General features: G+C 44.6%; 1 protein-coding gene across 1 annotated transcript in view; it reads left to right on the top strand.

Moving 5' to 3' along the window:
• The window catches only part of LOC124595467 (rootletin), a 252,703-nt gene that overhangs the window by 80,679 nt on the left and 158,933 nt on the right, over nt 1-13,091 (top strand). Inside the window, exon 11 of the mRNA XM_047134220.1 lies at nt 9,402-9,562. Within this exon, the coding sequence (XP_046990176.1) occupies nt 9,402-9,562 (161 nt within the window). The remainder of the gene's footprint in view (nt 1-9,401; nt 9,563-13,091) is intronic.

The raw sequence follows: 13,091 nt of genomic DNA, 5'->3' as shown, positions 1-13,091 counted from the left end.
TGAGCAAGCAGTAAAGGAAACAAAAGAAAAATTTGAAGTAGGTATTAAAATCCATGGAGAAGAAATAAAAACTTTGAGGTTCACCGATGACATTGTAATTCTGTAAGAGACAGCAAAGGACTTAGAAGAGCAGTTGAACAGAATGGACAGTGTCTTGATAGGAGGATATAAGATGAACATCAACAAAAGCAAAACGAGGATAATGGAATGTAGTCGAATTAAGTCGGGTGATGCTGAGGGAATTAGATTAGGAAATGAGACACTCAAAGTAGTAAAGGTGTTTTGCTATTTGGGGAGCAAAATAACTGATGATGGTCGAAGTAGAGAGGATATAAAATGTAGACTGGCAATGACAAGGAAAGCGTTTCTGAAGAAGAAAAATTTGTTAACATCAAGTATAGTTTTAAGTGCCAGGAAGTTGTTTCTGCGAGGTGGCGCAGTGGTTAGACACTGGACTCGCATTCGGGAGGACGACGGTTCAATCCCGCGTCCGGCCATCCTGATTTAGGTTTTCCGTGATTTCCATAAATCACTCCAGGCAAATGCCAGGATGGTTCTTCTGAAAGGGCATGGCCGACTTCCTTCCCCATCCTTTCCTAATCCGATGAGACCGATGACCACGCTGTCTGGTCTCCTTCCCCAAACAACCAACCAACCAAGTCATTTCTGAAAGTATTTGTGTGGAGTGTAGCCATGTATGCAAGTGAAACATGAACGATAAATGGTTTGGACAAGGAGAGAATAGAAACTTTCGAAATGTGGTGCTACAGAAGAAAGCTAAAGATTAGATGGGTAGATCACATAACTAATGAGGAGGTATTGAATAGATTTGGGGAGAAGAGGAGTTTGTGGGACAACTTGACAAGAAGAAGGGACCGGTTGGTAGGACATGTTCTGAGGCATCAAGGGATCACAAATTTAGCATTGGAGGACAGCGTGGAGCGTAAAAATCGTAGAGGGAAACCAATAAATGAATACACCAAGCAGATTCAGAAGGATGTAGGTTGCAGTAAGTACTGGGAGATGAAGCTTGCACAGGATAGGGTAGCATGGAGAGCTGCATCAAACAAGTCTCAGGACTGAAGACCACAACAACGACAACAACAACAACAACAACAACAACACAGAGTACTGAGGCATTATATTATGTACTTACTTTGTATTTGTAGCTTATCAATGCCTACAGCAGCCACTTCACAATCCATTCTTCTATCTGATTATGTCCATGTCAGGTGTCTTAATCAGTTCCATTCTTTTTATTGTATTAGCATTGCTAGTGTTTAGTGTTTTCTAGGTGCTGGTTGAGGCTTGAACTTGCTTATACAGGGTGTATACAACCCGGGACAACCGGGAGAAAACCGGGAAAAACCCGAGAATATTTTAAAATTCCAGGATATTTTTTTGTTTTAGTTTTCAATTAATTTTTTGTAATTTTGACTTGTAAGAAATAATACTCGAACAAAGGATATTACTGCATCCCGCTACTGCAAAATAATACTGCAGCAGTAAAACATGAAAGAGAGGAAAAAACTAAAATAAAACTTAAGTTGCGAAGGAAATGCAACATGTACACAACAAAACACAGAGCTCATACAAGTGTCTGCCAGTAACAAAATGTGCGAAAGGCTTTAGAAGACTATGCAATGCTTCATAACAACAAATTGCCTCCGATAAGCATGACGTCACAACTGTTTACATTTGATTCATGTGAGCAATTGCAAGCGGGCCCATGCACATGCGCAGTCGAGTCGAGCATGTACCTTCTCCCACTTCTGGCCACAAAAGAGTGGCTGTTATCTGTTTAAGCAAGATGCTACCCGGAAAAATTTTACTGGAGTGCGCAAGCTGCCATATTCACTGGGAGCAAACCGGGATATCTGCCACAGACGGCTATTTCGTCAAGCATTAATTGCCTTGCAGAACAATGAAGTTATTTTTCTCGGTTTGCTAAAGAAATATGGTTTATTAAACTTTTCCGCTGAGGCAGTCAATTTATTTGAAACGAAGTGTTTAATTCCACACCATTGGCTAGTTTCAATTGTTCGCTCCATTTCAAAAGAGCATGCTTTCATCTTCTAGCACATATGGCATTATGCCATAATAAAGAACCAAAAATGAGATAATACAGTACTGGTATTCCAAGAAAATTTACAAAAGAATCTGGACATACAAATATGCACTTTAAACCAAATTATGCATTTTAGTATGGTTCACGAAATTCCTCTGATGTCTTGTTTCTTTTATGACATAATGTAAGATCTTTTAATGCTTTACACGTATGCAAATATGGGCTGTGCAAGTGCGGTGACGCCTCGTATCTGGCGCTCTCTGGCAACTGCTGAAACCTCTTCCTAAAAGGTCATGGGAAAATATTGGGAATGACTGATTGAAAAGCATTACTTTCAAAGTAAATTTCCTTTTACACATGATGAACTAAGTGCGAGAAAGTGTGATGAATTTCTTAAATCACAGAGCGTTTGACTCTCATTGAAAAATCAACTTTTTGAGGACGACCATTTAGAAAAAAATTCGAGCCCAGAAGATCAGACATTTATGTTGGTATTAAAAATTTTACTGGCACATTTGTGTGATGTATCGTAAAGTGTAATATGCACTAAAAAGATCAACATTATACGTGAAAGTTTAGCTTCTCTTACAACTTATTGATCTTAGAGACCAGTATTATATGTGAAAGTGTAGTAACACTGTTAACGTTTACGTCGCACTTCACTTAGCGTAGACCGGGACTGTGTCCTAGGCATGCCCGATGTTAACTGACTGGGCACGGCCCGTGCTGCCTGAGTTTTTGTTGTTGTTGTTACGCCGGCAGAGGTCACGTCCGAATTCTCGCGTGCCCTCTGGTGGACAGGACTCTACTTGCGGCGACTACCGTCCGTGACGCGCCGTGCCGATGTGCGCCTCCCGCGATCTTTCCAGTGGCTACTGCACTCCTCCTCCTTCGGGGGGTGAAGCCACTGTGATCCACTGCGTCGGAAGGTGGAGAGTCAGGCAGGAGCAATGACCTCCACATCCATTGGAAGGCCGGAGTCAAGGGGATCTGCCAACCCTCGAGCCGGAACCTTTGAATACGGCTGGAAGTGACCCACACGAAGAGGCCCCCGTCATCCCACCACCGGAGCCCGGGACAGAACGAGCAACAAGCTGTCGAACTCTGGATCCAGTTCCACCTTGGGAGGGGCAAAACCCAGTGGCAGGGACAATGGGGAAGGGACAGGTGAACCAGCCTCCTGAGAAACCGGGCATGCGAGAGGGCCCGGCTCTCGCTGGGGCATCTCGAATGATGGCGATGCCGGTGCTGGAGCTACTGGAGGCTGCCAAGGCTGAGAACCATCGCAGTGCGGCAGAGTCACAGGGGGGAGAGGCGGTAACGTCCCCTGGGAAACCAACACAGGTGCTGGCAATGGGGAAGCCGGTGTCCGAGAGGTCGGAGAGTGGGTGCCCAAAGTGGACGTAGCTGATTTTGGTGACAACGTACCACCCGGTCCCCCGCCTGCAAGGTATAGAGCCGGCGGCCATTTCGGCGGAGGACCACAGCCGGTATCCAACGGGGATTGCGACCAAACCCACGTGCCCAGACCGACATACCCAGAAGAGAAGAGAATGCTGCCCTGGGAGATGCCTGTTGGCTCGCACACAGGGAACAGGCGGCCACCAAGTGCTCAATTTCTCTGTGAATACCGGGCCAGTACACATGTCTGCGAGCCAAGGGTGTAGTACGGGAAACACCCCAGTGGAAAGCCAGGTACTCCGTTTTGCGAAGACTGGCGAGGACCAGGCCGGAGGAGGTGCAGCAGAGTCCTAGGTTGGCGCCCATGGAGGAGCTCTGCGGGGCTGCGTTCTCCCATTGGTGTGGTCCGGTATGCCATCAGGAAAAACATCAATGCCTCCTTCGCAGGAAATTCATGCACATACTTTTTCATCTGCGTCTTAAATGTGCACACCATGCGCTCGGCTTCCCCATTCGATTGTGGATGGAAGGGGGGAGAGCAAATGTGCCGAATACCGAAGCACCTACAAAGATCCGGGAATGTCTGCGAAATAAACTGCGGTCCATTGTCCGAGACCAGGGTAATTGGCAGACCTTCCACAGAAAAGATTTTTGCTAGTGCCTGAAGTGGTTGAGGAGCAGCGAACCACATATGGGAATCGGCAATAAGCATCAATGACAATGAGCCAAAAGCCATTGAGAAACGGGCCCGCAAAATCGATGTGAACACGTTCCCATGTGTGGGTTGCCGGCGGCCATGAAGAGAATGCTGCCCTGGGAGATGCCTGTTGGCTCGCACACAGGGAACAGGCGGCCACCAAGTGCTCAATTTCTCTGTGAATACCGGGCCAGTACACATGTCTGCGAGCCAAGGGTGTAGTACGGGAAACACCCCAGTGCCCCGCATGTAATAACGTGAGGACCTCCCTTCGTAAACTTGCAGGAACAATCACGCAAGGAGCTGTATCATCGGTAGCCAGAAGGAGAACTCCATCCAAGACCGAGAGGCGGTCTCGTAGAATAAAATAATTACGAAGAGGGTCCGAGGCCCGGCGTGGAGGGCGGGATGACCACCCCTGCTGAATGAGGCGAACTACCTGCCGGAGAACCAGGTCAGCTGCCGTTTCCCTGGCGACTCAAGAACTAGTGATTGGGAAGCCATCAACCGCTTGGCGGGACGCCACATCCAAATGAAAACACATAATTTCCTCTCGATCGAACGTATGATCCGGGCCCACCGGAAGACGGGAAAGAGCATCGGCGTTGGCATGCTGTCCAGTAGGGCGAAAATGAATGTCATAATGGTACTTAGAGAGGAACAAGGCCCAGGGCTGTAGTCTGTAAGCCGCCCTATCCAGAATCTGAGAGGCGGGGCCAAATAATGATATTAACGGCTTATGGTCAGTGATTAACTGAAACTTCGTGCCATACAAGAAAGGGTGAAACTTGGTAACAGCGTAGACAATGGCCAAAGCCTCGTTTTCCAACTGGGAGTAATGGGTGTGTGTGGGACTAAGAGTTTTAGATGCAAGCGCCAGTGGTTGTTCGGAACCATCTGTGTTGCGATGGGCCAGGACTGCCCCCACCCCATACTGCGAAGCATCGGTAGCCAGGACCAACGGCTTATGGGGGTCAAAAGTAGCCAAACAAGGCACTGACGTGAGGAGGCCCTTCAACGAGGTGAACGCTTGCTCGCATGCAGGCGACCAATCAAAAGGAACAGCCTTGCGCAGAAGGCAGTACAGGGGGCGGGCTACGATGGAAGCCCTGGGAATGAACCGGTGGTAATAGGCTATCTTGCCTAGAAAAGCTTGTAACTCTTTCAGCGAAGCAGGCTGAGGAAGGTCGACGATACCTTGGACCAAACTTCCTAGTGGCTGGACCCCGTGCCGAGAGATGGTGTAGCCCACATACTCAATGGACGGTTGGAAGAAGTTTGACTTGTGCAGGTTGCAACGCAAGCCCACAGACCTGAATTTGAGAAAGAGGGTGCGAAGGTTGTGCAAGTGTTCCTTCGTGCTGCGGCCTGTGACAATTATGTCATCCAGGTAATTAATACAATGAGGGATTGTCGACGTGACATGCTCAAGATATCGCTGGAATATCGCCGGGGCACTGGATATTTCAAAGGCCAACCGCTGGTATTGGTAAAGGCCAAACGGGGTGTTGACAACCGCCAGCCGTTTGGAGTCCTCATCAAGTGGTATCTGATGATAAGCCTCTGAAAGATCAATTTTCGAAAAATATTGGCCTCCCGCCACGGCGGGGACAATTCATCAGCACGAGGCAAAGGATAGGTGTCCACCACCAATTGGGAATTAATGGTGGCCTTGAAATCGCCACAAAGACGTAATTTTCCCGAGGGCTTCCTTACAATAACGAGGGACGAAGCCCACTCAATAGAAGAAATAGGAAGAACGACCCCTAGGGCTGTCAGACGGTCTAGCTCTTCCTTTACCTGAGGGCGGAGAGCCAAGGGGATCTGCCTTGCCCGTAGAAAATGCGGGCGAGCCGACGCCTTCAACGTTAAGTGAGCTTCAAAATCAGAAACACGCCCCAGGCCCTCCTCAAAGATATCGGGAAAGTCTGAGATCAAAGATTCCAATGATTGATAGGGAACGTCTTCGGAGACCAACTGTATGGTGTCAGTGATAGAAAAACCGAAAGCTTGAAAGGCATCCATGCCAAAAAGGTTAGCGGAGCTCACATCACTGACAACAATAAAAGTAATAGGCCGAGTGACTGATTTGTAAGTCACGTCGGTAGTGAATTGACCCAGTAGGGGAATGAACTGTTTACCACAACCGCGTAGACGCCGGTAAACTGGCGCCAACGGGAGCGATCCAAGGTCGGAATAAGTTTGTTCATTCAACAACGAAACTGCCGCGCCCATATCTACTTGCAGTTGTAACCGGCGCGACAGAACTGATACCTCGATAAAGAGTTTGCGTGCCGATGCGTCGGGAGCCTGGCCCGATGAAACTTCCTGAATGTCAACGTCCATGTCCTCTGTACCTGCTTCCTTCGATTCTTTTGAGGCTGAGCGGCAAACTTTAGCAATGTGACCTTTTTTATTACATTTGCGACAAACGGCCCAACGCTGGGGGCGCTCTGACCGACCATGATGTATGTAGCACGACGCACAGGACGGCAACGGGGGCCGGCGGCCGGAATTCTGTTTATGCGCCGTGCGGGAACAGCCGTAACGGTCGGATTGTACCGCTCGGACGTTGTCCACCCCGGATACAGTGGACGCGGACGCGCCGCCCTTAACCGCCGCGACGTCGCACCACGCTTCCAGCTGTTGACCTGCGGTGTTAGACTTCATACGATTGAGCAATGGACAGGACTTCCTCAAGGGAAGGGTCTTCTAACTGCAGGGCCTGTTGCCGGACCTCCCTATCAGGGACCGAACGAACAATGACGTCGCGTACCGTAACGTGGGCATACGACTCTCGCGATTGCTCCGTGACGAAATGACACTTGCGACTAAGACCATGCAGGGTAGCGGTCCACGCCCGGTAAGACTGATGGGGCTGTTTCTTGCATTGATAGAACTCGACCCTAGCCGCCACAACATGCGTGCGGCGGTGATAATATGAAGACAGCAATGAACACAATGCGTCAAAAGACAAGGACGAGGGTTTCTGCAACGGCACTAGCTGCCGCAAAACTTGATACAGCGGTGGAGATATCCAAGACAAGAAGAGAGCACGACATACCTCCGCATCGGCAACATGAAACGCCTGGAAATGCTGCCGAAGGCTATGTTCGTATGCGTCCCAATCCTCCGCCGTCTCGTCATACAGGGGAAAGGGAGGAGGGAACGGCGCTGGAGCAGACAGCGTGGAGAGCAATGCCAGAAGCACTTGTTTCATGGTGGCCATGAGCTCCATCTGCTGCTCAACCAAAACCCGCACTAAATCCTCCATGCTGTGGAGAAGCTGCGAAACCGGAACAACGACGCAACACGCGAAAGAACGACCCTACTCGTCGCCAATTGTGTAGTAACACTGTTAACATTTACGTCGCACTTCACTTAGCATAGACCAGGACTGTGTCCTAGGCATGCCCGATGTTAACTGACTGGGCACGTCCCGTGCTGCCTGAGTTTTTGTTGTCGTTGTTACCCCGGCAGAGGTCGCGTCTGAATTCTCGCGTGCCCTCTGGTGGACGGGACTCTACTTGCGGCAACTACCGTCCATGACGCGCCGTGCCGATGTGCGCCTCCCGCGATCTTTCCGGTGGCTACTGCAGAAAGCTCTGCTTTTCTTGTAGCAACACCATCTATATTAATTTACACCATTAACTTTTCCTATTTGTGTGTATGCGGTACTTAACAGTGATAATGCTATTAGTTGACTACATCACGTGTCCTAAGCTCTGAATATCCGCTGTATCGGCTGGCAAGATCATGCGACATGAGCTATTACTGTCTTAGAAAAGCGCATCGCAATCTCGATTTCAATGTTTCAGAAAGTAACATGCAGTGTTTGGTGGAATTCAAATTTATACTTTCGCAATACGAAAATATGCAGTGTACATGACCTTTTCCCGAGTTTCGATGTCTAAACGTCTGAGAAATTCTACGCCAGTGTATAAAACCATTACCATTCAAAGGATTGATAAGTTTTACAGTTCTGAGGAAAAGTATCCTGTCACTTAACATGGACAAAGTGTATTTTCGCCCTGGAGAAAGTGTGTTTTTAACCGGGAAATCCGGGAATTTTTTTTTTCTTGTCCCCTTATACACCCTGTTATATAGAATACTTTAGAAATTGTGTGAAATTGTTATGTTAAGTAAACAGAAAACAAAAACGTAGTCAACATTTATTTCTGTCATTGATTGTATTTGTTAATGTCATTTAATATTAACCATGTAACCACCAATTATGGGATTTAAAGCATACATTCTTCTTTCAAATATTAGCTACACTGTTATATCACAATGAAATGTAAAATACACCCGAAATAACATTTGCACTTGCAAACGTAACTCCCATAGTTTTAAGAGCAATAAATATCATATGAATCAAAGAACAGAAAAAAGTTCTTTTGTTTACAAACAGCACATCTGTTAAGCTTTATTTATTTGCTCATCCCTTCCAATGATGAAGTCACCCAAGTGGGAGCTGCTGTTGATAACACTTTTTTCAACTGTTTGAAGACGTTGCCATGCCTGTGCCGTATTTCCATATTGCTTCTCTTGATTGTTCAGTGTTTCAGAAGGATATTTGTAGGTCGTGGGTTTTAGGAATGTCCAGCACATACAAACAAAATGGATCAAATCGGGTGGCAAAGTTACCCTACCAAGCTCACAAGATCAGGTTTCTTTCAACTTTGAGACAGAATGATGAGAAGTGTAGACTGAAGGTCTATATGAAGTTGATATCTTTCAGGAGTTCCTCCGAGCTGGATGTTAGAAAGTTCCGTAACATATAACCATATTGATTTTATACTACTGTTACTGCTGTACCTCCATCCTTGGTGGAATACACAGATTCTACTTGTACATTACTGTAATGCACCATACAGTTATTCACGTCTACATAATATACATTTGCCAAGTTCACAGAGGTTACTTATCACACTCTATGAAACTTTTGTTCATTTATTGTGCCACACAGATGAAAATGTACTTAACCACTGAACAATACAGTTGCTGCAGCTGAGTTTCATTGGTAATGGCTGTTATCTTTAAAAGTGAAATGAATCGCATCATGTGGTTTTATGAATAAAAAATTTGTATTCCTTATTTTAATTGTTTTTTGTTTTTGTTTTATTATTTTTTTATTTTATTTTATTTATTTTTTTAAAACTCTTCATAGTGTTGAATTGATCCATGCAAACTTTCAAGATGTCACTTGTTTAACATATTCAACAAATTTTACAGGGAAATAAATATGCGTGCAGAAGAAGAGCGATGTAGTCGATTACGAGAAGAGCTCCTCACACTCCGTGAAGAGTTAAATCATGCCCAAATGGCACGTGATATGCTTGAGCAGCAGAAGTTAGAGACAGATCTATTAATATCACAGCTTGAAAAAGGGAAAGGTAATTAGGTTTTATTGCTGAATTTTTGGTGTTATTATACAGCACATGTCAAAAAGAATTAAACAACTACCATAGTGGAAATAAGTATGATAGAAAGCTCTGCAGAATGCTGCAGTATAGGAAGACTTTATTTTGTTTGTATTATGCACACTGCTGTTGTTGCACCACTATGCTGTCCCAAGCAATAGGATTGTTCATAAAAGAAAATGGCAAGTGACTAGCAGAAGACGTTTGGGAACACAAAATTAGTGCACTTATAGAGTGATATTTTCGTACACATCTTGAAAGTAGTCAATCATGCCAGAAGACCATCTTCTGGTAACACTTTTCCAGTAGGCTTGTTTTCTCTGAGAAAGCTACAATTCACGTGAATAAGAAAGTGAATTTACTATTCTGACTGACTGGGGGAGGGAGGTGGCAAGGACTCTACATATTTCAGTTGAGCATGTTCAGAATTCATTCATGCTCCGTGTGTTTTGTGTAGTATCGTAAAAAAGATTTGTGAGCCATCTATCTTTACAGAATACACTATTACTAGCATCATATATCTAACAAACTTAACCAGCACCTAACCCCACAGTCTGATGAAGCTTCCAAACACAGGAACGCTTACTTAGAAGTTCTGAGTTGTATAAATGAACATCTGCTTTGCTGCTTGTTTGGCCAGGTAACTTCTCAAGATCGTAACAATTTGCCAGTGGGTAGAAAGGTTGCATCTGTTACTCTTCTTCTCAAGCAGTTGCCTGAGTTTTGAGGATGCATTTATATTGCTTTTCAACCCATGGACTTCAATACCCCCATATATTTCACAAGAATAAGCCATGAAACATGAGTACCATATTGCATCAGTAAAACTCCCAGAACACTTAAAAGTATTGATGATGTGTCCATTCTTTTGCATCTGTAATAACCTCATTATCAACAAGATATTAAACCTTAACGTTGAAGCTCACTTGAAAGACTGTGAATCAAAAACAATGTAGATTCTGTGCTGTAACATTTCCTATTAGGGATTAAAGCGGTATAATAACTTGCCCAAGGAAACGAAGGATATAACTCAAATAAATTTATTTTACAAGGTGCAAATTTTCAGGACTGGTGCTGCCATCTGTTGAAAATCTTACCTTTGGACTAATGGTCGCCACCACGCTCGAAGTAGTTCCCATCCGCACGTACACACCGTTCCCAGCGCTTCTGCTACTGGTCAAATGTTTTCTGGAAGTCCTGTTCTTTGAGGGTGTTTATCATGCTTCTTGAATCCTCCTAGAGAGTCGAACTGACAGCCTTTCAACTTGAGTTTCAGTTTTGGGAATAGCTCGAAGTCGCAAGGTGCCAAATCTGGCGAGAACGGTGGGTGGGGTACAACCGCCAGGTTGTTTTTTGCCAAAAAGGTGTTGGTGAGCAAGGACATGTGACAGGGTGCATTGTCATGATGCAGCAGCTAGTTCCCTTGATGCTGAAGTTCGGGTCATCATCGCCGCATGTTTTCACAGAGCTGTCGCAAAACGTCACAGTAGTACGCGGAATTCACTGTTTGGTCGGGTGGGACGAATCTTTGTGCTCAATTTGCTTGGTATTAAAGAAAACTATGATCATGGTCTTCACTTTGCTCTTCACCTGCCTCACTTTTTTGGGTCCTGGAGAGCCTGGGCTCTTCCACTGGGATTGATTGCTGCTTTGTCTCGGGGTCATAACCGTAAATCCCCAGCTCTCTTTGCTGGGGATAACCCATGACAAGAAGGTTGGATCATCAGATGTTGTCTGACGAAGTCCGTGCACACTTCAACACTCTGTCCCTTCTGATCGGCAGTCAAGATCTTTGGCACAAACTCTGTGGCAACACGATGCGTGCCCAATTCATCAGTCAACATTCGTTGACATGTCCCACAACCAATACCCACTTCATCCGGGAGGCCTTGAATGGTTCGACGTCAATCCGCACGAACCAATTGTTGAAGTTTGGCAACAATGTCTGGCGTTGTGTGGCGAACAGGCCTTCCAGTGTGAGCATCATCTTCGATGTCTGTTCGGCCGGCCCTGAACCGAGCATGCCACTCACACATGTGTACGGCTCTTGCTCTGTCCCCCAAACACTTGTTGAATCATTGCAAGGTAGTCTTGCGCATAATAGTTCGCGACTGGGAACATTCAGTTTAGTTCGCAGTTCTGTCGCAAACTAGGTCGCTCTTTTAGTTCGTTAGCTTATATCTCGATTTCCAGAAAGACAGTTCGCTTGCTTTGCTACTGCTCACGCTCTTGTATTCGTTATGCTAGTCTTTTAAATAATGACCAGTGTTGCCAATGCCTGTATTATTACAGTTTTATGTCGAGTAACTAGACTTCGAATGGGCAAATAAACCAGTTATTTACACAAATTGGTAAAATGGGGTAGTCAACAACTTTACTTTACATACAGTGCACTTGTAGTATTTTAATTTTAAAATATATTTATTAGTTCATTGTAGGAATATTACTTACAGAATATGCTAAATGCGTGTTTTTTTTTATTATTTTTTTTATTATTTTTTTTTTATTATTATTTTTTTTATAAAAATACGCTTTCATAAATAATAGACTTTTTTAAAGTTTTGGAAATAACCAACAAAAAATATTTCTGCCTTAGGTGCAGGTTAAGTACTATATGGCACAAACAATAATACCATTATCATTAACAGAAGAAACACTAACACTTATAATTTGTTACCAAACAATTAGACATAGAAAAAATAACTATGACCCCTGAGTGAGATTGTATTCTAAAGCATACTTTTTGTGCTTTGCATTATCATTCTTTAAATAATCAGTCTTCTAATTTTCAAGTGAAATATTACAAAAATTTACATTTTATTATGTAAAAACATTAATTTGGAAACTTTGTTCATTGATAACAGTGTGATTTTTTAAAGCCTACTGCGGGCTCTCGCTCTGTCTCGCTATTGTCCATTGGTCTTCGGTAAAGAGCGAACAAACTAAGTAGCAAGGTTATCTGTGAACTAGTTCGCGTAGTTCGCCTTTGGGAGTGCTCTTCCGAATTAGTTCATTTGCGAACTACACAAGACTATTTGCAAGGGTCTCGGTAGCATTTTTCCCAAGATTCGCACAGAATTTGATACACACACGTTGTTCTGTTTGCGGATCCATCATAAAATCGCCACACACCAAACACAGAGTATTACAGAAATCACTGTGGACACACAACACGTCCTCCCAGCTGAATGCCACTCCGCACACTGACTCATCAGGTATGCAGCTCTCACTACCTAGCGGTGCAAAGATCTACTACTCCTACTTTCCAGATGGCAACACTAGTCCCGAAAATTTTGGATTCCACCTCATAAAAGGCAGTCACAACGTATCTCATAAATATTGGTTACTACACAGTTATAGATTTCTTAGAGAATTCAGTATTGGGATTAATAATATTAAAAAAAGGGTGATTTGTAGTGTATGGTACTGTTGTGTCACCATTTTCCTGAGTTCAATATCTCATCCATCATGAGGGAATGATGACTCAGATTTTCAGGTACAC

The sequence above is a fragment of the Schistocerca americana genome, chromosome 2 (genome assembly GCF_021461395.2).
Source record: "Schistocerca americana isolate TAMUIC-IGC-003095 chromosome 2, iqSchAmer2.1, whole genome shotgun sequence".
Taxonomy (NCBI): domain Eukaryota; kingdom Metazoa; phylum Arthropoda; class Insecta; order Orthoptera; family Acrididae; genus Schistocerca; species Schistocerca americana.
Note: the sequence above shows the minus strand (reverse complement) of the source record. Positions and strands in the feature narration are given on the sequence as shown.